The 24,756-nt window shown below is 50.9% G+C and overlaps 1 protein-coding gene and 1 long non-coding RNA gene across 4 annotated transcripts in view; one reads left to right on the forward strand and one right to left on the reverse strand.

The window, feature by feature from the left end:
• LOC121141596 overlaps window positions 1-19,388 on the forward strand; it is a 32,609-nt gene extending 13,221 nt beyond the window's left edge. The window contains exon 3 of one of the 2 annotated variants that reach the window (XR_005878575.1): window positions 19,257-19,388. This is a non-coding gene — a long non-coding RNA (uncharacterized LOC121141596). Of the gene's footprint in view, window positions 1-1,640; window positions 2,286-19,256 lie in introns of those variants that run through there. The other variant, XR_005878576.1, reaches the window with a different exon arrangement.
• Window positions 19,389-20,133: 745 nt separating this feature from the next.
• Cd7 (CD7 molecule) lies at window positions 20,134-23,079 on the reverse strand. 2 transcript variants are annotated; one of them, XM_005070173.4, is made up of 4 exons: window positions 22,914-23,077; window positions 21,479-21,796; window positions 21,122-21,255; window positions 20,134-20,578 (listed from the first exon to the last, which is right to left on the reverse strand). In XM_005070173.4, exons 1-4 carry the CDS (start codon window positions 22,984-22,986, stop codon window positions 20,420-20,422), a joined length of 684 nt encoding a protein of 227 aa, XP_005070230.1. In that variant the 5' UTR covers window positions 22,987-23,077; the 3' UTR covers window positions 20,134-20,419. The 2 variants fall into 2 exon arrangements, with proteins under 2 accessions (XP_005070230.1, XP_021082657.1); XM_021226998.2 differs by lacking the exon at window positions 20,134-20,578 and adding an exon at window positions 20,586-20,733 and having other exon boundaries at window positions 22,914-23,079.
• Between the last annotated feature and the right edge of the window lie 1,677 nt (window positions 23,080-24,756).

Genomic DNA, 24,756 nt, shown 5'->3' on the forward strand with positions numbered 1-24,756 from the left:
ACAGAGAGAGAGACAGAGAGAGAGAGGGAGGGAGGGAGGGAAGGAGGGAGGGAGGGAGGGAGGGAGGGAGGGAGGGAAGGAGGGAGGGAGGGAGAGAGGGAATTAAGGGTTATGGGGCCTGAGGATAGTGTTTTACAACTACCACAAGCAACTTCTCAGAGAAGCATGTCCTTGAAATGGATTATGACATGGGGAAAGGCTTTTCAAACGCACAGTACTATATTTCAAGCCCTTGATTAAAATAGTAGAAGTCTAGTTAGTATGATGAAATCTCCTAGAATTCTGTACCGCAAATAGAATTGCTGTAGGGATCCACTTGGGATGATTATAACCATCTTGGGCACAATTGCAGTCTTGTGCTCCAAGCAACCCTGGCATACATCCCAGAGCCCATCAGATAAATGAAATCTTTTACACGGTCAAGTGTGGTGTGCCAGCCACCGATGCTGGGCTGCGTCTTAGCTGATGGGGACATGTTAATAATGAGAAAGTCCAGGTGCCTTTAGGGGGCTGCAGCCCACTGATGTCTAAATAAGCATAGAAGACCCTTGCTTCTGCTTTGGGGGTACAGGGAGCATCTTGTCTTGTCAAGACACCCTTCTGCCTGTGAATTCTTGCTAAACCACGCCTGTGTGACCCTCGGCTCTGCATCCTCTTATAGCTCCTGGCACCTTCCATCCTTGGTGGCCAGTTCTCTGCACTAGGTTAACATGGGACCTGAGTGTGGTGGCACATGCCTATATCCCAAGCCCATGGGAGGCTAAGGCCTGAGGATCAGGAGTTCAAAGCCAGTCAGATTCGTATCAAGTTAAAGGCCAGCCTAGGTTACTGGGGATGACATCAAAGAAAGATGGGAGTAGTAACAGGCACCTGTAACCCTGGTACTTGTGAGGTGCAGGCAGGAGGATCTCAATTTCAAAGTACAGTGAAAATAAAAACCAGCCTGGGCTACAAACAAATAAAAAAACCAAACCACAAAACCAAAAGATAGAATTTGGCTCTGGTAACTCTTGGTCCACTTTTCACCCAGATAATTTAGGTCAAGTTGCAGAGAGGGTATCTAACAAGCTTGACTGGAAATGCAGTTTGTTTGTTTGTTTTTGTTTGGGTTTTTAGTTTTTTTCGAGACAGAGTCTCTCTGTATTGTTTTGGAGCCTGTCCTGGAACTTGCTCGGTAGACCAGGCTGGTCTTGAACTCACAGAGATCTGCCTGCCTCTGCTTCCCGAGTGCTGGGATAAAAGTCGTGTGCCACCAAAGCCCGGTTGGAAACGCAGTTTTGCATGTGTTTAATGGAACCTTATTTCAGGTAGGCCAATTAAAATGCTACACTTGAGCCGGTGATGGGGATAGCTCAGTGGAAGGAAACTTCGCTATCCCCAGGATGCTGTTGGCCTGAGTTCCATGCCCAGCAACACAGAACAAATGAAATGTTACCATGAAAATCTTATATTCTAGTTTCTTTCTCGATATGTAAACAGTGGCACGTGTAAGGCTTTTCTCTACCGCATGCTTGAATTTCCGATTTTCCTCCTCCTCCTAGCCAGCGCCTCTCCACGCTCCCCCTACCCTCTTCCTCAAATGTCGTCTTCCAGGCAGTCCTGCAGTGGGGGTTGGTGTCTCACGATCTGACTTCTTACAGGTCTTCCACAGTACAAAGTCACAAAGAGGATCTCAGGTCACTCTTAAGTGGAAGAAGACACGCCCTAGCTTGACGAGTACAGAGTCCAGACCGTGGATCTAAAGCGGTCCAACGCCCACGGGACGCTTGCTATTCTGTCTTCCCGGCGAGTATTGCAGCATCGCTTTCGCTTGTTCCCAACTGCGATCATCATGACTGTAATCGCATGAGTCTGAGGAAGTGCGCTCGTCCCCCGGAAGCGTGACGCTACATTTCTGGCCACCGCACCCTGCCGTCTTCCCTCTCTCTGCCTGGACTGTTTGCAGAGCGCAGCCCAGGGCCTTGCATTTGCCGCCTCTAGTGGCGAAGCAGGTGGGTTACAGGGAGCTGAATTCAGAAGGCAGAGTCCAGGCTCCCACCACCGGGAAGAGCCGCCTCCAGATGACGAAGTCCAGGACCGAGGGTGAGCAATTCGCCTGCCGTCCTCTGTGGGAGGACGTCAGCAGGCAGTGCGTGCCACCAGCACCTGGCCCATCTTTGCTAACTGCCAAGACCTAACCAGTCTTCATCTTTCATGACGTCTGTGCTTCCAAACGGACTGCATACAAATGCAAAGGGTTCTGGTTTAAATGTTCATCCAAATCCCAAATAAAAGTTTCCATTGTGTTTCTGGTTTTTTTTTTCTTTTGTAAAATTATCTGTACTCTGTCTTAGCACAGGAACAAAACAAAACAAAACAAAAAACCCCGATAATACAAAACAGGGCACTGTTACCCATTTCCTGGCACACTGAATGAGGACAGCTCTCAGAAACCAGGGAGGAGCTGGCATGTCCGACTCCCTCCACAGGGGACCTGGCCAGAAGCCCTTAACTGATACTGAGTGAGCAGAGGCTGGGGAGAGGTGCCTGTTGGAGGCGGAAACAGCTTAGAAAGTAGCCCCGAGGTCCTGCAGGGCCAGGGCAGCTCAGCCTCATCCAGGAAAGTTAGTGATTTCTGGGACAAGGCCATCATCTCCTGGGGAATATGCTCTTTAGTGCACATGGCATCCCACGTGTCCCTCCTCCCCCTTCCTTCTTCCTCTGTTCTTCATTTTTGTTTTGCGTCTCAGATAACACAGGCCGGCCTTAAATTTACTGAGGGGATGACCTTGCTTTTCTTATCTTTCTGCTTCTACCTCCCAAATTCTGGGATTACAGGCACGAACCACCATGGTGTCCGCTAAACTCTTCTGATCCCTTCTGACTTCGAGGCAGGAGGGAAGAGAGCCTAGCACTGCTTCAGGCAGCTGGAGGGGATCCCCCTCTGATTGTGAGGCAGCAGGGATACTACTGTGGTCAGCCAGAGGAGACTCCCACTAGGGACCTCCACTTGGACAAGGCCAGATCCCTAACTGCATGGTAGGAAAGATTTTGGGACAAGCCGATGCAAAAATAAAGCTAGCGAGCTATTAATGGACGGCAAATGTTTATGTTTAGGGATGGACACTGGGTGAGAGGGATGCTTAAAAGGACCGAACACCGCCCCCCCACCAAGACGCAGGTGTTAGATGCCTCTAGGGAGAACTACTGTCATTACAGTGGTCAAACACACTTCCCGCGTCTTGTTTTTGCTGTTGTTGTTTTGAGTCGGGATCTCACTCTGTATCCCAGTCCATCTTGGAACTCACTCTGTAGAGACTTAGGCTGGCCACAGATTTGTCTTCCTGCTTCTGCCTCCCAAGTGCTGGGATTAAAGGTGAGGGCAACCACCGCCCCCTGCAGCAGTGCTCTTAACCACTGAGCCATCTCTCCAGCCCCCCCCTTTTCTATCTTGTCTCAAGATTTCCTTACATAACCCCAAGAACAGCCTCTGCCAGGAAGCCATGGGCAGAGAGTGATGGGAAAAGCTCACGGAATGTGAACTTGGAAATACTGGCCAATTGTAATGAAACAATAACACAAAATACTAAGGGAATGTAGCTCGGAGATGAAGTGCTTAAGCCTTGGGCTCACCGCCTCAGCACTGAGGAAAAAATCATTCTTTGAAGTGCCTCACGCATGTAATCTCAGAAAAGCAGATTAGAAAACTTCATCTCAGCTGGGCGTTGGTGGCACACGCCTTTAATCCCAGCACTCGGGAGGCAGAGGCAGGCGGATCTACAAAGTGAGTTCCAGGACAGCCTCCAAAGCCACAGAGAAACCCTGTCTCGAAAAACCAAAAAAAAAAAAAAAAAACTTCATCTCCCCTTGCAGAAGTAAGACTCCTCTGTTGAAGCACCTTTAATATTAATGACAAGTCTTTACTGTAAACACAATTTTCAATGTTTACAGCAACAACAAGAAAAGCTAAGATGCCAGGCTGGAGAGATGGCTCAGAGGTTAAAGAGCACTGACTGCTTTTCCAGGGGGTCCTGAGTTCAATTCCCAGCAACCACATGGTGGCTCACAACCATCTGTAATGAGATCTGGTGTCCTCTTCTGGCCTGCAGGCAGACATGCAGACAGAACACTGTGTACATAATAAATAAATAAATATAAAAAAATGACAGCTGTTAGACCAGGACTGTTTTGAAAAAAGGACGGTCAGACACACAGGCAGCTAGGATGCCTTTGTGTTAGCACCTCTGACAAAGTTTTATTAGCCGCCCCCTCTGACTGCCCATCCTCAGCCATCGGCCTCTTCTGCTGGCCCCTGTGTACTGGTAAGGCCCAGGCCACTCCCCTGACTACAACTGCAGGGTTTCCCATTGTCCCTCCCATTTTCACACCCAGACTCTGTGCACCTCCAACACATGGAAGAGGCTCCCCCTGCTGGATGACAAGGCTGGGCCAGTGACCGGGACCCAAACTTTTCTTTTCTTTTTTTTTTTTCTTTTAAAGATTTATTTATCACATATACAGTGTTCTGCCTACACGCCAGAAGAGGGCACCACATTGAATTGTAGATGGTTGTGAGCCACCATGTGGTTGCTGGGAATTGAACTCAGGACCTCTGGAAGAGCAGTCAGTGCTCTTAACCTCTGAGCCGTCTCTCCAGCTCCCCAAACTTTTCTTGACTTCTGCACTCCATAGTTTCTGCCCCAGCATCTTTTTGGAGCTCTGCAAAGCTCTCTCTCTCTCTGTCTCTCTCTCTGTCTCTCTCTGTCTCTCTCTCTCTCTCTCTCTCACACACACACACACACTCACTACTACTGCACGCCCTCACCCTCATACACACAGACACCCAACACTCTCCTCTCTTGTGTCACCCAATAGTGAAGATCAAGCTTAGCAGAATACCACTCAAAAGAAACCTTTTGTTGCAACACCGGGAAAGCTGCCTTCCAGTTCCCTCACGAGATCAGTAGAACCACCTGTGTAAACAGACAGACAATGCAGCATCACTCCATACCTTCCTGTAAATGAAAAACTGTTTACACAGGCCTCTCTAGTGGGGAAAGGCCACATCCCCTATCTGAGTAGAAAACGCTGCAGGGTTATCTGGAGTTCAAGGAAACTTGGGATGCCAAAAAGTCCTGTATGTGCCGGGCGGTGGTGGCACATGCCTTTAATCCCAGCACTCGGGAGGCAGAGGCAGGTGGATCTCTGTGAGTTCGAGGCCGGGCTGGACTGACAGCCTCCAAAACAATACAGAGAAACCCTGTCTCGTAGAACCAAAAAAAAAAAAAAAAAAAAAAAAAAAAAAAGTCCTGTATGCATAGGCTATTTGAAACAGTCTTTTTATCAGCTGGAGTGGGCTTGGTGACCAGGTTGTAGTGGAGGCATTTTAAGGGTCATAAGAAATGAAACAATTGCTCAAGGACTGGCTGAGTAGTCTTGGAGGCTGTTCCCAACTGTGTGACGCAGGAGTTGGGGTCATCAGGTGGTCAGGACAAGCAGGTGGAAATGGGCAGGAGCAGGTGGAGGCCAGCACTTCCCATGGCCTAGACTGAGAGGAAGGGTCCTTATGCGGCCCAGGAACACAGAGGCTAAAGAATGCCTCTGCCGTCCAGGGCAGCCTCAGAGCTTATAAGCTTCCATCAGTGGCAGAGGCCCCTCCCAACACTAGAGCCTGGTCCAGGTTGGGCTCAAATTGCAGCAAAGATCTCTGTGAAAAGATGGAGAGAATCTCCAAATTTCAGCTAGTCATTTAGAGTAGGTAATGAAAGCACATGCATACACGCACACGCGCTCAAACACACATACACACACAGAGGCAGACAGACAGACTGACAGACACACACACACAGAGGCAGACAGACAGACTGACAGAGACACATATACACAGGGGGCAGACAGACTGACTGACAGACAGAAAGACACACAAACACACACATGGGGCGGAGGTGGCAGACAGACAGACAGAGACATAGAAGGACAGACAGGCAGAATAGGCAGGGACAGATGGGACAAGGCAAGTCCACCTTGTCCCTCCCAGTCACGATTCCCCTTCTGAAAAACTCCTCCTGAGTCCCTTAGAGACAATGCTACCTGGAGACAAGCACAGATGGGTGTCATTCCTTCATGGGACATCTTTATCAATTTTTGCCCAAATGGACCCCGATGGTGGTCAGTTCACTCTTCCTTGACACTCACTCAGCCACTTTTCCTCATCCTTCTCTTTCCCGTTCCTTTTTTTCTCCTAATGGGGAAAATCAGACGTGCGGGAGAGGACCAAGGGAACTGTGTTGGTGGAGGTGGGCAGGGTTCACTCCCCTTTCTATTAACATGCAAACTCTCAGAGCACAGACTCACCCCGGCCCTCCAAAGAGGGGTGGCCATACCTGCTTGTGGGGTCCCTACTTCTGCCCTGTCTTGCCACCAGAGGGCAGTCAGCCCTTCTTAGAGCTGCAACTGGCCTTGAGTTCTCTGCCTATGCTGAGAACTCAAGGCCTCAACTTCTGCCCTGTCCCCACCCAGACCCAGTGCCAGCCCTGCCCAGGACCTTCCCTGCCTTCAGGGCCAAGTTTCTAGATTGCTTTTAGAGAGTGCTATCCTGACATCCAGACAAGATAGCCCCAGTGTCCCCCAGGGTGATGGAACCATTCAGTGACCATGTTGGGAAAACATCCAAGAGTTTTGTTCAGGGACAGTAAAGGCCTCAGAGGCAGAGCTGACCCTGGTTAAGGGCAGGTGGGAGCAGATCTGGAGGATTGGAGGATTCCATATCAGGGGGGAGAGAGAGACAGAGAGACAGAGGGGCTGCAGGTATGCTGGAGCCTGGACATCTGTGAAAAGAAGGTCCACAGAGAGTGGTGGACCATGCTGCCCTGTGAGCAGCTCTTCTCCAGTCTCCTAGAGCTAGACTCAGCCTCAGCCTCAGCCTCAGGCTGAGATGGGTAGTACCAGGTACTGAGCAGAGGCTGGAGACTTGGGCAGGTGGGATGCATAAGAGAGTCATGGGTAAAACCATAGGTGCCCAGGCAAGAGCTTAGGCAGGCTCCCTAGGGGTGGAAGAAAGCTTTCCAACTTAGGTATCAGGGACAGATGAAACAGACAAGTCCAGGGGGAAAGGGACACCTGACCTGGACCTGGAGTGGGCACCGAGAGAAACTGCCAGGGAGTTGTTGACGTGACATCCTGGGGAGTGGGGTAAAGGAGACGACTCCATCCACTAGCGCCCATCTTTTTCTGTTGTCTTGGGGATGACTTAACTGGGACCGTGTTACCACCCACTCAGTACCAGTGACCAGGAGGATAGTTGGTGTGTCTCTGGGGTTCCATGGCCATTGGTGGCAGAGGCAGAAACACCGGCAGGTTTCAGGGCTCACTACTGATGCCCTTTTCCCTAGCCTCCAAGTCCCCCAGCCCTCCAGCCCCCATCTCCCCAGGCCTCCAACCCTCCAAGTGGTGGATTGCCTTTTGGCAGCAGATACAGAGTCAGGGAACGGAAAGATGGCCGAGGGCTTACCCATGCTGGGCCTGGTCTCTCATGAGGCCCCCCACCCCAGGTGTCAAAGGCTGAGATGGCCTTTGAGCTTTTGTGGCTAAGAGTCTGAGGTCTGTGGTCTCTGCAGAAAGAGGAGGGATGGAGCCAAGAGGTGGGGGAAGAGGTGTGTGGAGGGTTCTAGCGGTAAAGGTCACTTCAGGGTATGCTAGCTGTGGTCCCAACCTTCTCACCGTTCCCCATGCCTGGGTGACAATACGGGTTTTCTCATGTCCTAACTCTGGTATAGCTCTGTGTTCCCCTGGAGGCTCTCTCTCTCTCTCTCTGGATCTATGCACCCCATGCCAGAAGCAGAGACGAAGGTGGCCAGCCCTGGCCGGGAGTGAGAGAGAACAGGGCCGAGCTTTCTCTCGTGGGTCTCAGAGAATTATAGTAGGGCCTTGGAGGGGCCTTGCCCAGGGCTACGCCCTTGTGCCCCTGACTCTCAGATCAGATTAACAGATTATCTGGGGATCCTCTTTGTTTCCATCTTTACCTGAGATCCACCTGGCACACAGTAGGCACAGACATCAGGCTGACTCCGCATGGACTCCCATTCGTGGAGTGGACCGGAGTATGGTGGCCAGTGAGAGGAGGTGAGGCTTTCCTGCAGATCTGGGGACAGAGGATGAGATGTCTCTGTCCTGCCAGAGTTTCTGGAATCTTCCTGTGGACTAGTGGTGGAAGGCTGGGCTTCCCTCTTCCCCCACAGATGGCTCAAGTGATAGGGCAAGGTGCCTTGGACTTGTAGTCACCCACTGGCCCTTGAATTCTGTCTAGTTTAGGGCTTGAAGGGACTGGCCTTCTCTCGATGGTTCAGGCTCAGAGACACGGACCAGGCTCTGGAAATGTTGGTGGGCCCTTGGCCTGGGCACTTGCTATGAGCCTGTGACCTGTGACACACTGGGCTCAGGGCATTTGAGACCTCCATGCTGAGCCTGGGGGACCCTTGTAGGGGGTTCAGCATTTGCCAGAGAAGCTACCCACCTTGTAACGTGCATTCTTTTCCACCAGCTGCCTGGGTCCCGCCGCTGTCTCGGCCCCCAAATAACACACGAGGCACTATATTAATTATGAAGCTGTTGGCCATTTGCTATGGTTTCTTAATGGCTAGCTCTTACTTAATCATTAACCCATAATCACTAATATGTATTTTTATGAGGTCTTATCTTACCGAGGACTCAGCCTCATGCATGCTCTCTTCCCGGGATCACATGGGGACCTTCCACTCTTGACTACATTTCCCAGAATCCTCCTCGACTCCTAGTCCCACCTATCTTGCTTCCCCATTGGCCAACAGTGCTTTATTTATCAACCAACCAGACAAACATACACACAGAAGGACTTCCCCCATCACACAGTCCTTTACCGTGACCTCCTTGCTGTCATCTACAAGGCCAAGCCCAGTAGGGCAGTGCCGCAGAGTACAGGATGGGCACTTGAACTGTGACCTGGCATGGGAGGGGCACTAGGAGGGAGGAAAGGAGAGAGGCACGGAAAAGAAGATGAGCAGAGCCCTGGCTGTCCTGGGGTCGGCAAATACATCTTGTCAGATACCCTCCTGCCCCTAGCCCATCGGTTGGTAGGTGGGGGAGATAGCCCCAGGTCCTCAGTGCTCAGAAACAAGGACCCAGAGTTCTGCAGTGTCCGGGGCAGCATGGGGAGAGAAGAATGTTCACTATGGCTGGGCGTTGGTGGCGCACACCTTTAATCCCAGCACTCGGGAGGCAGAGGCAGGCGGATCTCTGTGAGTTCGAGGCCAGGCTGGGCCGACAGCCTCCAAAACAGAGAAACCCTGTCTCGTAAAACCAAAAAAAAAAAAAAAAAAGAATGTTCACTATGACAACTCCCTTTAGCCCGACATCCCATTCTTCACAGCCCCCAGCCTCTGCTCTTCTTGGATCTTTCATTCTTAATGTCCAAGGACAGAAAATGGTGGCTGAAGGCAGCTGCTTTTCTGCAGACTCTTGCACCACCGTGGGTGTATTGGGCAGCATTCCGGGACCCCTGGGGTCCACGGACTATGAGCAGGAGTCCCACAGGCCATATGACACTTCTGAGCCCAAGGGACCGTGTTTCCTCAGGTTCCCCCCCCCCCCCATTTGTATGCTCAGGCTCAAGCCCTGAGCATCATCACGTCATTTGAGGATTCACTCCTCAGAAGAGTCCACAGAAAGGCCACGGGCTACCACTCTATTACCAAAGCCAGGCTTGCTGGATCTGGATAGACGGCTCAGAGGTTAAGAGAATGTACTGTTCCCAAAGTGGACCTGAGTTCAGTGGATTCCCAGCACCAAAACGTCCTGTGAGTCGTGATCTAGGGGGATCGGCGCGTGGCCTCCCCCTCCCCCAACAAGCAGGACATACAGCAACTGTCCCTACACTCAGCCGGTGTACCTCAGATCCATGACCCACCTCTACCCTGATACCAACCCCTTACAGCTCCTGGGAGCTGTAGCCTGCACTCTCCACTTCAGGTAGTTAAGATTCAGGAGCCCTCCACCGATGACCGAGAAAAGCACCAGGGTTAGGGTTAGGGTTCCATCTCGGCTCTCAAAGGTCATTAGTGATGGGTAGCTGCTCCGAGAAGAGGCTGCTCACAGCAGCTGGAGAGATGGTTCAGCGACTAAGAGTACCCTTGCTCTGTTCAGCACCCATGTGGTGGTTCAAAGCTACCTCATAACTCCAGTTCTGGGGGGATCTGATGCCCTCTCCTGACCGCCACAGGTACTAGGCGTGCAGGTGGTGTACAGACACGCATGCAGGCAAAACATTTATACACAAAATAAAATGAATAAATATAAATTTTCTAAGTTTTATATATATATAATATACATATAACTACAGTTCCTCAGATTGGCCATGACTCCCTGACAGGGAGAGCAGAGAGGGGCCAGCAGCGGTGTGTACGGTTGATGGGACCACTGGAATCTTATTGGAGGGGCCAGGAATGGTCAGCGGCTCAACACACAGGGGTGCCCAGTAGTTCAGAGCTCCTTGACTCTCAGTACCATATGGAGGGTTGTGAGTGCTTTGTGAACCTACCCTTGACCTGCTTTAGGGGTGCGAACTGTCCAGCACAGAAGTCTAGGACCCTTGCTGGTGTTGAGTCACAGTGGGGGTGGTGTTAAACAGTGTGTGTGGGGGGGGTACCTGAGAACTTGGTGGGCCTCTGCAGGCCCAGCAGGTTCTTCCTGCACCAACCACTGTAAACCAAAGCCATAGCCACAGCCACCACCGCAGCTCAGGCAGACAGGCGCCCACAGAGGCAGGCTGTCTCTTAGGTTGCTCTGCATTCTGGGGAGAAGCAGTGGGGGAGGGGCGCCTGCTATGTCTTAAAACTGGCAGCAAATGAGTGGTAGGTGGTTACAGCCCTAACCCCTCAGCCAGCCCATGGGGCCATGTGGGGCTGAGAACCAGGTGGCAGTAAGGTCAGTTGCTAGGGGGGAAATATGGAGACTGAGTATATGGGGCATACTTAAACACTCACACTCTCCATGATAAAGTAGGAGGATCTCCGTGAGCTCAGGGTAAGCCTTAGGCAGCCTTGTGACTTCTAGACCAGCTTGGGCTACAGAGTGAGACTGTCTACAGAACAAACCCCAAGGGATTGGAGACGTGGTTCAGCTGCTCGGAGCTGATATGCATGCAGTCACAGCAACAACCATACACTTAAAAAACTTTTTTTGGTGGGGAGGCTGGCCTGGAACTCACAGAGATCCGCCTGCCTCTGCCTCCCAAGTGCTGGGATTAAAGGTGTGCGCCACCACCTCCCGACTTAAAAACTTGAAAAAATTTTTTCTAAATAAAAACTTTTATTGAATATGTGGGTACTGAGTATATACTCACATTGTTTTTAAAGATTTGTTTATGTGTGCGAGTGGTTTGCCTGCCTGTATGTTCCTATGCCATCCTGGTGCCTTTGGAGGTCAGAAGAGGGTGTTGGATCACCTGGAGCTGGAGTTACAGATGGAGGATGAGAGCTACCATGTGGGTGCCAGGAACTGAACCTGAGTCTTCTGCAAGAGCAAATAGTTCTCTTAACCACTGAGGCCTCTTTCTAGCCCTTTTTTTTTAAGATTTATTTATTTATCACATATACAATGTTCTGCCTACATGCCAGAAGAGAACACCAGATTGAATTGTAGATGGCTGTGAGCCACCATGTGGTTGCTGGGAATTGAACTCAGGACCTCTGGAAGAGCAGTCAGTGCTCTTAACCTCTGAGCCATCTCTCCAGCCCCTCTAGTCCTTATCTTAACATTTTTGTTGGAAACATCTTTCAAGAAAAGAATACAGTCCCTGTGGGCAGTCATCAATGTGATTTTTGTTAGTTGTGTTAAAATTTTTGACTCTTAGCTGGGCTGTGGTAGTACACACCTTTAGTCCCAGCACTTGAGAGGCAAAGGCAGGCAGGATATCTGAATTTTAGGCCAGCCTGGTCTGCAGAGTGAGTTCCAGGACAGCCAGGGCTACACAGAGAAACCCCGTCTCAAAAAAGCAAAACAAACAAAAAAATTCTTGACTCTCAGGGGGTAAGAGACCTAACCCTGGTTCCAAGGTCAAGAGCTCCCTTCCTTTCTCATGTCCTCTGGATTTCCTGTTATTCTATCTCCACTGGGCTGACTCAGGGGTCTGATGGGAGACTGAGTTGAGGGTCACCCGTGCCCTTAGGAGGTAAATGATGGTGGCTTCGAATGGGAGTTTGCTGTGTGCAATGCATTAGAGTTGTAACATTCTTGGGAAAAGCTTAGTATGCACTCATACTACACACACACACACACACACACACACACACACACACACACACACACACACACACACACACACACACACAGAGGCTTTCACTTTCCGTGATGCAGTTACCTGTCATATCTGTAACCATACTGCTTTTCCATTTTACTATTTTGAGAAAAATCTCAAAAAAAAACCAACAAAAAACAAAACAAAAACCAAAAACCATCTTCCAGAATCCCTGTATGTGTTTTGAGCAACACCCACATCTGGAAATACCCAGTAGGTCTACTTATCTAGACACGTCTCTGTTGAATCAGCATTTTGACTCCGTATCTTTGCTCTAGAAAAGGACTCCATGGAATTTGTGGTCACCCGAAGAGGCAGAGATAAGGCCGTGAAGTCATCCAGCAAAGAAATAGTTATGAGTAATCAGGCATGGCAGTTCATGTCTCTAATCCCAGCACTCAAGAGGCAAAGGCGGAAGGCTCTCTCTGTGAGTTTAAGACCAGCTTGATCTATGTAGCCAGGGCTAGGGCAGTTAGAATTACATAGAGACCCTTTCTCAAAAAAAAAAATTGGCTAGAGGGTAGATACAAAAACAAGTAACAAAATAGGGCTGAGGAGATAGTTCGGTTGGCAAAGTATTTGATTTACAATCATGAGGACCTGAGTTTTGTCCCCAGAGCTCACATAAAAATCGAGGTATGGTGGCAAGCAGTTGAAAGGTAGAAACCGCAGACATCTAGAGTTCACTGGGCAGCCAGCCTAGACTAACCAGCCATACTCGGGCTAGTGAGGGACTTTGCTTGAAAACACCAAGGAAGCCAGTGCCTGAGGAGAGATACCCGAGGTTCACCTCTGACTTCCACATATACTGGCACACAGATGACTCTGCATACAAACAAACATACACATTATAATTTCCTTTCACTTCTAAATAAGTAGCCCAGGCTAGTCTTGAACTCACTATGTAGCTGTAGTTGACTTTGAATTGCTGATTCCCCCTTCCTCTACCTCCCAAGCACTGGGTTGCAGGTATCTTCTCCCTCTCCAGGGTGGCACAGTTTTATATCCGTAATTTCGTGTTTATTTTCTTGGTGCACCTTCTCAGTTTGTGGATGTTCAGGCTCCGTCAGCTGAATCACCACATCCAACGGGACCCTAGAGGTCCTTTGTGTTCTACATGTTTACCCTTAGCCTGGAGGTGAGGTGAGCCTCTCCAGGGCCGGTTAAGCCAGCATGAGCCCTGTATCTAGACCCTGGGCATTTGCTGAGTGGTTGGATAAACACAAGCATGGTAAAAAATGTAGTTATCTTTGGTGGTAGAATTAAGAATAATTTCCAGCAGGTTTTGGTGGTGTATGCTTGTAATCTCAACACCCGGGAGATAAGAAAGAGGATGAGTCCAAGGGCAGCCTGGACTACATTGTGAGATCCTGGCTCAAAATACTTTTTTTTTTTGGTTTTTACGAGACAGGGTTTCTCTGTATTGTTTCGGAGGCTGTCAGTCCAGCCCGGCCTCGAACTCACAGAGATCCACCTGCCTCTGCCTCCCAAGTGCTGGGATTAAAGGCGTGCGCCACCACCGCCCGGCTCAAAATACTTAAGAGAAGAAAAATATTTTTATTCCCTCATTTTTGATCTCTCCTTTATATGCTGCACAGAATTCTTCACAATGAATGTACAGCTAATATTACTCTCAAAAACAGGAAAATGCGCTGGGCGGTGGTGCACGCCTTTAATCCCAGCACTTGGGAGGCAGAGGCAGGCGGATCTCTGTGAGTTTGAGGCCAGGCTGGTCCGACAGCCTCCAAAACAATACAAAGAAACCCTGTCTCGTAAAACCAAAAAAAAAAAAAAAAAAAAAAAAACCCAGGAAAATGCAGCCAGGCGATGGTGGCGCATGCCTTTCATCCTAGCACTTGGGAGACAGAGGCAGGTGATTCTCTGTGAGTTCAAGAGCAGCTTGGTCTACAAGAGCTAGTTCCAGGACAGGCTCCAAAGCCACACAGAGAAACCCTGTCTCAAAAAACCAAAAAAAGAAAACTGCTCTTTTAAAATATTTTATATATTGGGGCTGGGGAGACGGTTCAGTGGCTAAGAGCACTGGATGCTCTTCCAGAGGACCCAGGGTTCAATTCCCAGCCACCACATGGCAGCTCACAACTGTCTGTAACTCCAGTTCCAGGGTATCCAAAAAAAAAAAAAAAAAACAAAACCTCCATACAGGCATCCACACAGACAAAAACACATGAAATAAAGATAAATAATTTAAAAATGTTTTATATTTTATATATTTTAAAGATGTACTTTAATTAATATTCTTAATGGGTCTGTGTGAGTATCACCAGGTGTGGCTCACACTCCTTTTTAATGCCCTGATGACCTTCCTCTCTGACTTTCTGGGGTTTCTGCACAGCTGCCCCATACAGAGCGCTGCCCCTTTAAGACCAACAGACTGCTGGGAAGGCTGTGAAAGAAAGAGATGCCTTACTCAGAGAAGGGCTTTGTGATGGCCAGAAGGATCTGGGGAGCTGCTTCCTTCCAAGGCACACCCCCAGGGTCCTCTATCCTGAGCTGGGCAGGAACCTGCAGCCCAGGTGGGAAGATGGGTGGTCAAGGGCTTGAGTCCTCCCAGGGGAAGGAGCAGATCTAGGTCTTGGCACAGGGTCCTCAGGTTGGGTCCTGACAGAGGCCAGACTGAACTTCAAAGATGATGTGCAGGTCTCAGGGCCCCCTCGGATGTGAGGACCAGAGTTATCACCTGCCTTATCACGGCCACTCTCCTGTTTGTGGTATCTTGTTTTTTCCCTTGTAAGAAAACCAAGATAGTCATTCTTGACTCTGAGTTGAAGTGCACTTTCCTTTGTCTGCTTAAAGCAAAACAAGCTGACATTTTCTGCAAGTTCACAAGCTGCACGAAGGACACTGGGCTCCTAGACCTCATCCTGTTTCTTACCGAGCAGGGCCTGATGACACAAGCTATAATTAAAATACAGTTTCACATACTCTGAATGAATGTGAAATCCATTGCTGACTGGTTCTGTGAACTGGATCTTCAGGGGAGCTCAAAAATATCCCCCCAGATCCAAGCATGGTGGCATACCCTTGTAATCCTAGTACTTGGGATGCTGAAGTAGGAGACCAGGAGTTCCAGGTCATCCTTGGTTGTATACTGAAGGCAGTCTGGTCCTTCTCCTCCTCACTCTTCCCTGTGAAATCTCTGCTTAAACTCTAGAGGTACCTATTTCTCTCTGTGGTTACAACATCTTCAGCTGCACAAATTTTACAATTTCAGATCATGTTTTCATAGTGGTTGTATTATTAGTTTTTTTTTTCATGCATTTTAGTTTTGGTTGACTCTCCCATGATTTCTACCATCTCCCTGGTCCAACCTCCTGTATTTACCCTCCCACTTTTTTTTTTTTTTTTTGAGACAAGGTTTCTCTGTAGCTTTGGAGCCTGTCCTGGAACTCTCTGTGTAGACCAGGCTGGCTTAGAACTCAGAGATCCTCCTGCCTCTGCCTCCCAAGTGCTGGGATTAAAGGCGTGCGCCACCAACGCCCGGCTTATGTCTACAGCCTTTTACCTGCACACCAAAAGAGGGCACCAGGTGGTTGCTGGGAATTGAACTCAGGACCTCTGGAAGGGCAGACAGTGCTCTAAAACTCTGAGCCATCTCTCCAGCCCCATGTATGAGAGTTTTGCCTGCATATATGTATGCGGACCATGTGAGTGCCTGGTGCCCACAGAGGTCAGAAGAGGGTGCCTGAGCGTGTCTTTTGCCCTTACGTTGTATAATTTCGTTGAATGTGATAGTCCAGGAATCAAGTTCTTGACCCCCAGTATTTAATTGCTCTTTCGTCCTCAAGTATGAAGAGCTTGGCACCGTCTGGGTCTGGAATCTCCTCACTGTTCTGCTGTTCTCCGTGGCCAAATTCAGGCAATGCTCACCCTTCCCTCTCACCTGGTACCCCAGGTGCCCTCCCTCAGGGTATCTTGCCCCACAGGAGCTCTCTCTGCTATCTTCTTACCTTTCCTTTCCCATACTCCCCATTGGCTGCTAACCCCTCGGTGAGGTTCTTGTGTCAGGGCATAACATTAACAAAAAAGATTTATTGGTACCCTCAGGCTTGGAGGAAGGGAGGATAGGGAGAGGAAGGGGTGAGGTGGGAGTGATTCTGTGGCTCCCTTTGTGCTGGGATGCCTTAGGCTGCAGCGCAGCTGGACCTAAGTTTCATGAGGCTGATCTCAAGAAACTCTCAAGGAGGAGGGCTGTTGGGGGGAGGAGTCTTCCCCTGTGGGTCAGGCTTCCCCTAAGTTTTTTTTTCCCATATACTCTAACTCCCCTGACTGTCCAAGCCTGGGTGGCTGAGGGAGTATTGTTCCATGACCTTGTTGCCTACAGCATCTTGGTTAATCTTTATGGCATCTAACTACCGCATTGCCCCATTTTACAGATGAAGGACCCACAGCCTTGAGAGATGACTCCATGAAGTCCCAAGGGCCAAACATAAGGCTTATTTGTTGAGTAGTCAAGATCTGGAACCAGAAGTCAGCAAGCCCCTGGTGGCACTGCTATACACTTGGCTCTGCCCTTTGGTTCAGTCCCAAGCCATGAATGTCTCCGCTTCCTGCAGAGAGTTGGGAGGCACAGAATCTAACATGGTGGGGTCCAGGGCTCAGACCAAGCACAGGCTGTCACTAGAGGAATAAACCAGAATATTACCCAACAGGCACAGCACGTAGTAGTACTCGCTATGAACCTGGTTTGGGACGGAGACACAGTAGAAGGACTTGTTCTCATGCACCACACCATCCATGGCCTGAATGTAGGCAAAAGAGGAGGACTGTGGGGAGCTCAGCCTTGATAGAGGGGTCATGGGAAGGACCATGGGGTCCTGAATATGGAGGGGTCAGAAAGAAGACCAATGACATCACGGCCCTGGGCAAGCAAGGATAGGAGGAGGGAGGGGAGCCCAGGGATTCAGTTCTGTGGACACATGGCCTGTTGTTGCTGGGTGGGGTCTGGCAAGCAACGTTTCAGATCACAAGGGCTCTGAGACGGGCTTGTGGGCTGTGTGCTTATCGTTTCAGGAAGCTGCTTCCGAAATGAGAGGGGAAACCAGGGTAGAGCGACTCCTCTGATGGGAGCTGGGGATCTCGAACAGCTTGGCTGATGCCAGCTGAGCCTGGCAACCAAACCAGCACTTGAAGAGCAGTAGACCCTACCTACCTAGTCCACAGGTGGTGAATGACACCCAAGGGCCAGCAATAAGGCTTCTTTGCTGGGTCAGCAAGCCCCTGGTGGCACCTGCCGTACACCTGGACCTGCCCTTGGCTGAGTCCCAAGCCTTAGATGTCTCAACTTCTTTCAGGGAGGTGGAGGGCACAGGAATTAACCTCATGGGCTCTGCCCTCTCTCTGTGTGGGAGGCTGTGCCGGAACAAGACTTGCGTTACTGCACAGGGCACGACTGCCAACAAGGCCGCTTTGCAACGCGCGCGAGAGCTTTTGTGTATATATTACATCTTGACGGTGATGGATGCACGTTGACCAGACTTGGGAACCTCGGAATGTCAGCTGTGACAGCCTGTTTCCCAGAACCCCATGTCCTGTGTCCTGTGCCTTTCCAGGTCACTGCTAGCTGGTGGTGCTAAGTGTAGAGGGCTCAGGTAGAGTCACCCAGGCCCACAGTTGCTAGCTGGGGGTCAAGGTCTTCTAGACATAGACATTACAGTATCTCCCAGGTCAGCAGAGGGTTGGGGGTCTCCAGATGCTGAAGAGTAAGGCTGATACAGATAGAGCACTAGGGGACAGCAGACACCACAGAGCTACTATAAAAGGAATGGGACAGTTGGACATTGCTGGCCGCCCACTCAACATTGGTGTATTCTTTTACTCAAATGTTGTCTTCCTATTCATAGACGTCATCTTATAAGTTAAACAGATATATTGGCTCCTGACTTGTAGCTTGTTTAGTGAACATTTCCCTGCAGTTTGTAGGTCCCTGTCACATATTTTTGTTTGAGATGTTTTGTAAAGCATGCAGCTGACGGCACTAGCTTTGCCTCTGCGGCTTACACCGGTGGTCAGGACTCACAGTTGGCCTCTGGATTTGCAGCTGTCTTAGCCTGGTTCTCTTCATACTGACGGAGGACTCTTCATGGATGACCCCCAGCTGAGAAAAGCCCTGCCCATGAAGGCCTAGAGGGAGGGCCAACCAACAGGAGTGATTTGATTCTTTTGAGATGTTAGGGCTGGGTCAATCCAGCCAGGTCTGGATGGAGAACAGAGGGCCTGCGTTTAGGTTTAGAGGGAGGTCTGATGTCTTAAAGACCTCGTTCAAGGTTGAATAAACACACCACATTTCCTAAGTAAGGCTAGTGTGGCTGGTGATGCTGTCTAGGAGGTCACCTAGACCCAGGACAGTGGCCCAGCCAGATGGGACTTGGGGCAGCAAGTGAGAAGTACCTATAAACAGGCAAGGCTTGCTGGGGCTTATTAACAGCTGCCCCGGGGGTTTTTAACCTTATAAGATCTAGACCCCTGGGACCCTTGACCAGGGATCTGTCTACACAGTGTGCTGGGGACTGACAACCCCAGTGACTTACACGGCTGCTTCAGGCTCTGGTGACTCCTGGGTGCTCTTTCAGGCTCTGCTGTCACCGCCACCTGAGCGACCACGCGTCAGTGTCACGGTGCACACTCTCTATGAGAGCCGTGGTGGTAGCTCGGGGAGCAGAGGTCAGCTTGGGTAGGGTGAAGCTGGCAGGACAGGAGGCTCTGTGGGGAGGTGGATGGGGCCGTGGTGTGGGTCCAAGGGTAACCGGTCACGGCTGGATTCTCTGACTCCCCATTTTCCAGGTGCACAGAGCAGGGCTCTTATGTACACCCCCCCCCCACTGTACTGCTGTTATCAGTCACTAGCAGGGGACAAGGGGTGGCGGGTGAGAGTGTGGAGCAGGTGTGGGGCCAGCACAAACGGATTGACTTTGTTCTTGTCCTTTTTGAGGCTTCCAGCTATCCCAGGAGTCAGCGGCGTGAGGCAGATGAGGGACTGGGCAGCTCACCATGGATCAGCTGAGCACCTGTTTTGGGCTCCTGTTTTTTTTTTAATAGGACAATAAACACCTTTATTACATGAGCTATGAGTGATGGTTTATTTGCCTTTCCGGGCTTTGATCTTCCTCAGGTAGAGCTCCAGCTCCTTGCCTTCTAGCACACAGCCATCTGCTCTGCCACATTGGCCTGGTCTTGGGGTAATAGAGGCAAGAAGCTTACTCAGCTGGAACTGCTCCTCCAGAAGGCTGCTGATTTTGGCTTTCTTTCTTTCTTCTTTCTTTCTTTCTTCCTTCCTTCCTTCCTTCCTTCCTTCCTTCCTTCCTTCTTTCTTTCTTTTTTTGGGGGTTCCTATCCCCAAGTGCACCACAGGGATCTGGGCTGACCCTAGGTGTTGGGGGTAGCACTGTGGTGACCTCATGTGTCAGTCCCCAGTAGGGGCCTCTGAGACAAAGGGGGAGTCTGGGAAAGTTACCATTCATTCTGTTCTCAATGAGGGACTTAAGGCTGCACCATCAGGGACCTGGTAGGGTTGGGCCCTTAGGAACATGGCCTTCTAGAATGGGTGAGGCTGTTGCCACTGGCTTTCTACTCCTTGTGGGGTGTCTGGAGTGCTGAGCCTCCTGGGGGCTGGGACGGGAGAGTTCCCCCTCCCCCCACTTTTGCCCCTTTCTGCTCTCACAGATACTGGCCACAAAACCCTGCAGGACCGACAATCTGAGTCCCCCTGCCCTCTTCAGCCAGGAGCTGGCTGGAAAAACAAAAGTCAGGATCAGAAAAGTTTAAAAAAAAAAAACAAAACAAGACAGAAAACAAAAAACAACAATAGCAACAATAAAAAAAGAACCCCACAAGGGCTTTATTTGTTTGTTTATTTCTTCTGGCCAAGCTTCTCCAAGGCAGGTAACACATTCCCCCTCCTCCCCCCCAAGCTTTTTTTTTCCCTGATGGCAACATGATCAGGGCTACCTGGCTAGGGTGGGGGACAAATTGCAGAGCCCCGTTAGGAAACTTTTACAGAGGAGGAGTCCCATTCACCCAGAAGCACCAAGGGGCCTCTTGAATGGCACAAGAAGTGTCCTGGGGGGAAGTTGGCTGGGCGGGTCAGCAGGACCACTATGATCCCTGCTGAAACAAGGCATGGGGGGCTGTGTGTGGGTAGAGGGCCTCGTGGTACTGGTTGGGGGTGCATGGAGTCTTGCGCTTGCTGCAGGACATGTCCTCATACACCACGCACCGCGAGTCCTTATCCCTCGAGGCACACAGTCCCTTGATCTGAAAAGACAAGTGGCAGCAGCCAGCATGGTGGGTGGCCCAGGCAAAGTGTGCCTGTCTCCAAGCAGCCCCTTTCTTCAACAAACAGTTTCCCCAGACTTGGGGGGCTGCACCTGGTAGGGTCAACTGCAGGCCAATCCCGGAGCCAGCAACAGCTGAGTGATCAGGAAGAACCAACAGCTGTCAGGACCCTTCTAGACCAAGCCGTTTGCCTCCTCACACGTCAGCACATTAACGCATACATAACGCAGATGTAACCCAGAGACTCCACACAGCCCACATCCACATATGTCCTCGCACACACAGACGCATATCCACACACATGCGATCTCGCTTTGCTGTGCACAGGGGCCTGGTGAGAAGCCACACACTTTTCAACCCCCCCCCCCCCCCCGTTTTTGTGTCCCTGCGTGATGCCCTCTCTGCATCTTCAGGGTTTTTGTCACGTGACCCTGACCAGCTCTTTGGCTTTAAGACTTTTTTCTTTCCTTCTCTCACCACCCTGTGAGAAGGGCCAGGTTATTGATAACAGCTCACACTGACCTGTATTTTCCTCAGTGGGCATAGCACCCCAAGGACTAGCCCAAGGAGGAAGAAGCCTACAGCCAGGGCAGCTGGGAGGAAAACTGATGTCCCCCGAGGTTCCTGGGTTTTGCATGCTTCTTGGGACAGTTTTTCTGGGAAGATGGACAAAAAGAACCGTTGTTAGGAGAGGGCTCTTCCCGAGGACTTAGGGTTCAAGCCAGGGAGGAGCTACGGTGGTAGCAGACGGGGCAGCAACTAGGAGGTTTCCTGGAACAAACAGGCTCTGGGCAGACAGTTCCAGCAAAGGGGAAGAAGGCCCCCAGCAGCCAGCCGGGCTCCTGGCCTAGCCAGCAGTAGATGGGCTTATAACCCTACCTGTCACCACAACCATGGTGGACAAGCCATCTCTTTTGCTTTCTGGGACGGCACTGCAGGTATAGATTCCAGTGTTTTCCTGCCTGAGGAGGCGCATGGTGATGGTCAGGTTGCTCTGGGAACCCGAGAAGTCAATTCGGCCCGAGAAACGCTTGTCTACCGTGGACTCCTTCCCGTCTTCAAAGTAAGTCACTTCGGAAACCTGAGGCCAGTTCTGCCTCAGGTAGATCCCCGACAAGAATCGATTTGTAGAGCAGGTGATGTTGATGGAGTCCCCCTCAGAGGCGAACAGGACTTGGTGAGGTGGGTGTTGCATCTCTATGAAGGACTAGCCGCTGTTAGCGCTGGGCTGGCAGAGAGATCTTTCCCGCTTCCCACACGGCGCATAGGGACTCAAACACATTAACACGTATCTTAGAGACTCCCACATACCCCACATTCATATATGTTCACGCACACTCAAAGTACTCGAATGTCTGCTCACACACATGTTGTCTCACATGCACAGGGACCTGGTCAGAAGCCCCATACCCCTAGGCTTCACTCTCCCGTTTTTTGCATCCCTGCGTGATGCCTCACTGAAACCCTTCTCTCTACAGGGATGGTGTAGGGACTTGGGGTCAGGCCTGTGGTCAGCCCTGTGCTAACACGGCACTTGAGAGAAGGTGCACTGGGGACCTTGGAGCAGTGCTAGGTACCGACACCCCTTGTGACGAAGAAGCTTTTGTTCTGAGCAGTCTGTGGGCCTCCAGGTGGGTTGACTGCAACTTTGTTGCGTCTCAGCACTAGGACTTCTTCCTCTTTGAGCACCCCCCCACACACACGCCCACACGCCCACCCCATGCTCGGCCCCCCAGGCTCTACCCTTTCTCTCTCTTTCAACTGAGTCAGTCCCCAGACAGCCATTGTCCCATCTCTGATTTGCTGGCTGCTTCCCCCAGGTCATTTCCAGGCACCCAGAGCCTGTGACTCTGTAGAAGGGGCACGTGTTGGCTCCACCCATTTCAGACTCCAGCCTCGTTGGCCCTGTCTGGAGCCCTCACCACCCATTTTCCTGTGCACACCAGGCTGAGTGCAAACATCGGAGCCTCACGAACTGAGCACGGTGCTGGCTTTTGCACCAGGATTGTGCCTGGAAGCCTGAGCCTCCCTTCCTCTTCCTGTAGAGCCTTTTACACCTCACCACAGGCCTTCCCACAGACAGCTGCTCTGAAAGGGAGCTTTAGGACAACGTCCTCGCTAGCCGCAAGGGCGATTGCTAATCATGTAAACAAATCTTTCAAGCCCCCCACTTTCTCACAGAGCTGAGACTACTCCAGGACCCTGAAAAGAAGGACTGAGTGGGACTCAGGGAAGTCAAGCTCAGTGCCAACCCTTCCCAGGCAGGTGTGTGTGAGGAGCCCCCTGGGAGCCTGCGGTGCAGAGAAATGCTTACCTTGGGCATCCAGGGGTCCAGGTAGGACTCTGGCCAGTGTAAGTAGCAGGGCCAGCAAAGCCTCATGAGCCATGCTGCCCAGATGAGCCGACCGGAATCAGATCAGCCACTCTCTGGCTGCTACACATTACTGAGCCCTGGGACAGAGGCACCCCCAAAAGCCCCAGGAGAGGAAGAAACAGGGGCGTGGTATTTCGACATGGTTGGTGGTAAAGTGCAGAGGGAGGGCTTCCTGGAGGTGAAGGTGGAGTTTTGGTGGAGGGACAAGCACGACAAGTCAGGTGGGAGGAAGCCATGCTAATTATATCACCACCTGACCCCAACTGTCCTCCTTGGCTGGTTGTCTGGTTCATCTCTTCATCACCCCAACCCAGAGTCTCCACAGGAGACATCAAGAGAGAGAAGAGATAAGAAAAAGGTTTAGGCCCGGGGCTGTGGCAGAAAGATAAGGGGGTTAGAGGCCAGGAGGTCGCTGAGATCTCTGGTCTTTGGAGTCCTTTTCTGTTGGGACGCGCTCAGGTCTATGGGGTCACCTGTCATGTCTAATCAATGAAAGTCTCAGCACTGGTGTCACAGAGCATACCTGGCTATAGCTCCCCGGAAGAGAAACCAGGTATGGGCTAGGCTATGGTTGCCTCGAAGGCCTGGATGCTCCTTCCTTAGAAGCAGGGTTGAGTCGGACCTGCTGGGTCAAAGAGTGGTTAGGAGCCTCTTCAACCGCAGTCCACCTTTTGGTGTAGGAACGAGAGCCCTGTGCCTAGCCTCCAGGTCAAGGGAAATCTAGGACTCTTGCCCACCATGGGGCTTTATTTGCTGGTACCAGAGCCAGTATGTGTACACTGTCACGCAGGGACCTTGAGCCAATTCCTCGGGGGGGGGGCGTCCCCACAAGTGACTGGAAGATGATCCTTATGTGGGTCGATTTGAAGGGCTAGGATGTAGACGGGGTACTGTGTGGGGGTACTCTAGGGCACATGGGAGAGGAGCTCGGGTTGAAGAAGGTCATGTGTGTGCTACAGGTACAGAACCCTGTAGCTTGAGAAGATGGAGGGAAACATGAGGGGAGCTGGGGCAGGTGGGCAGTAGGGGGATCATCGCTCAACCTCCAGGGGAGGAGATCACGATTACAGGGAAGTAAGAACATTCCAAATCTCCCTCCTAGGACTCTTGTGACCATACAAGGGGGGACATGTACTGGAATACTGCCACCCTCAGGGCCGACAGTGATGTGGCCTTCGTGAATGAACACTTTCGACTGTTTCAGGCAGCGTGTGGTAGGTCTCAGAGGCTATCTATAGACTCACTCGGCCCCGTGGACTGTGCCCATTGTAACCCAGTGCTCCAGGGAAGAAGAAGACCCTAACCCAATGTACTTTTTTTTGAGACAGGGTTTCTCTAAGGCTGTCCTAGAACTCGCTCTGTAGACCAGGATGGCCTCGAACTCACAGAGACCCGCCTGCCTCTGCCTCCCGAGTGCTGGGATTAAAGGTGTGCGCCACCAACACCCGGCCCAATGTACTTTATTGTTTAAAGAGACATAGATTGGGGGCTGGAGAGATGACTCAGAGGTTAAGAGCATTGGCTGTTCTCCCAGAGATCCTGAGTTCAATTCCCAGCAACTACATGGTGGCTCACAACCATCTGTAATGAGATCTGGTGCCTTATTCTGGCCTGCAGAGATACATGCAGACAGAACACTGTATACATAATAAATAAATCTAAAAAAAAAAGAGAGAGAGACATAGATTCCTGTGCACTTGGGTGTAGGGCCATAGCCTCAGGAACACTGTGGTCATGGCTCCGGAGGCCACAATCACTAGGCAGTGTCTTTAGCTCAGTCTCA

This window comes from Mesocricetus auratus, unplaced genomic scaffold (genome assembly GCF_017639785.1).
Source record: "Mesocricetus auratus isolate SY011 unplaced genomic scaffold, BCM_Maur_2.0 Super-Scaffold_100007, whole genome shotgun sequence".
NCBI classification, from domain to species: domain Eukaryota; kingdom Metazoa; phylum Chordata; class Mammalia; order Rodentia; family Cricetidae; genus Mesocricetus; species Mesocricetus auratus.

Bases quoted from the DNA above. Each gene is read 5' to 3' on its own strand.
- Cd7 (XM_005070173.4), bottom strand. From the start codon at position 22,986: ATGGCTCATGAGGCTTTGCTGGCCCTGCTACTTACACTGGCCAGAGTC. The intron at 21,256-21,478 runs GTAGGGTTATAA...CCATCTTCCCAG, and splicing joins CACCATGGTTGTGGTGACAG to AAAAACTGTCCCAAGAAGCA. The intron at 20,579-21,121 runs GTCAGTGTGAGC...TTGTCTTTTCAG, and splicing joins GCCCACTGAGGAAAATACAG to ATCAAGGGACTGTGTGCCTC.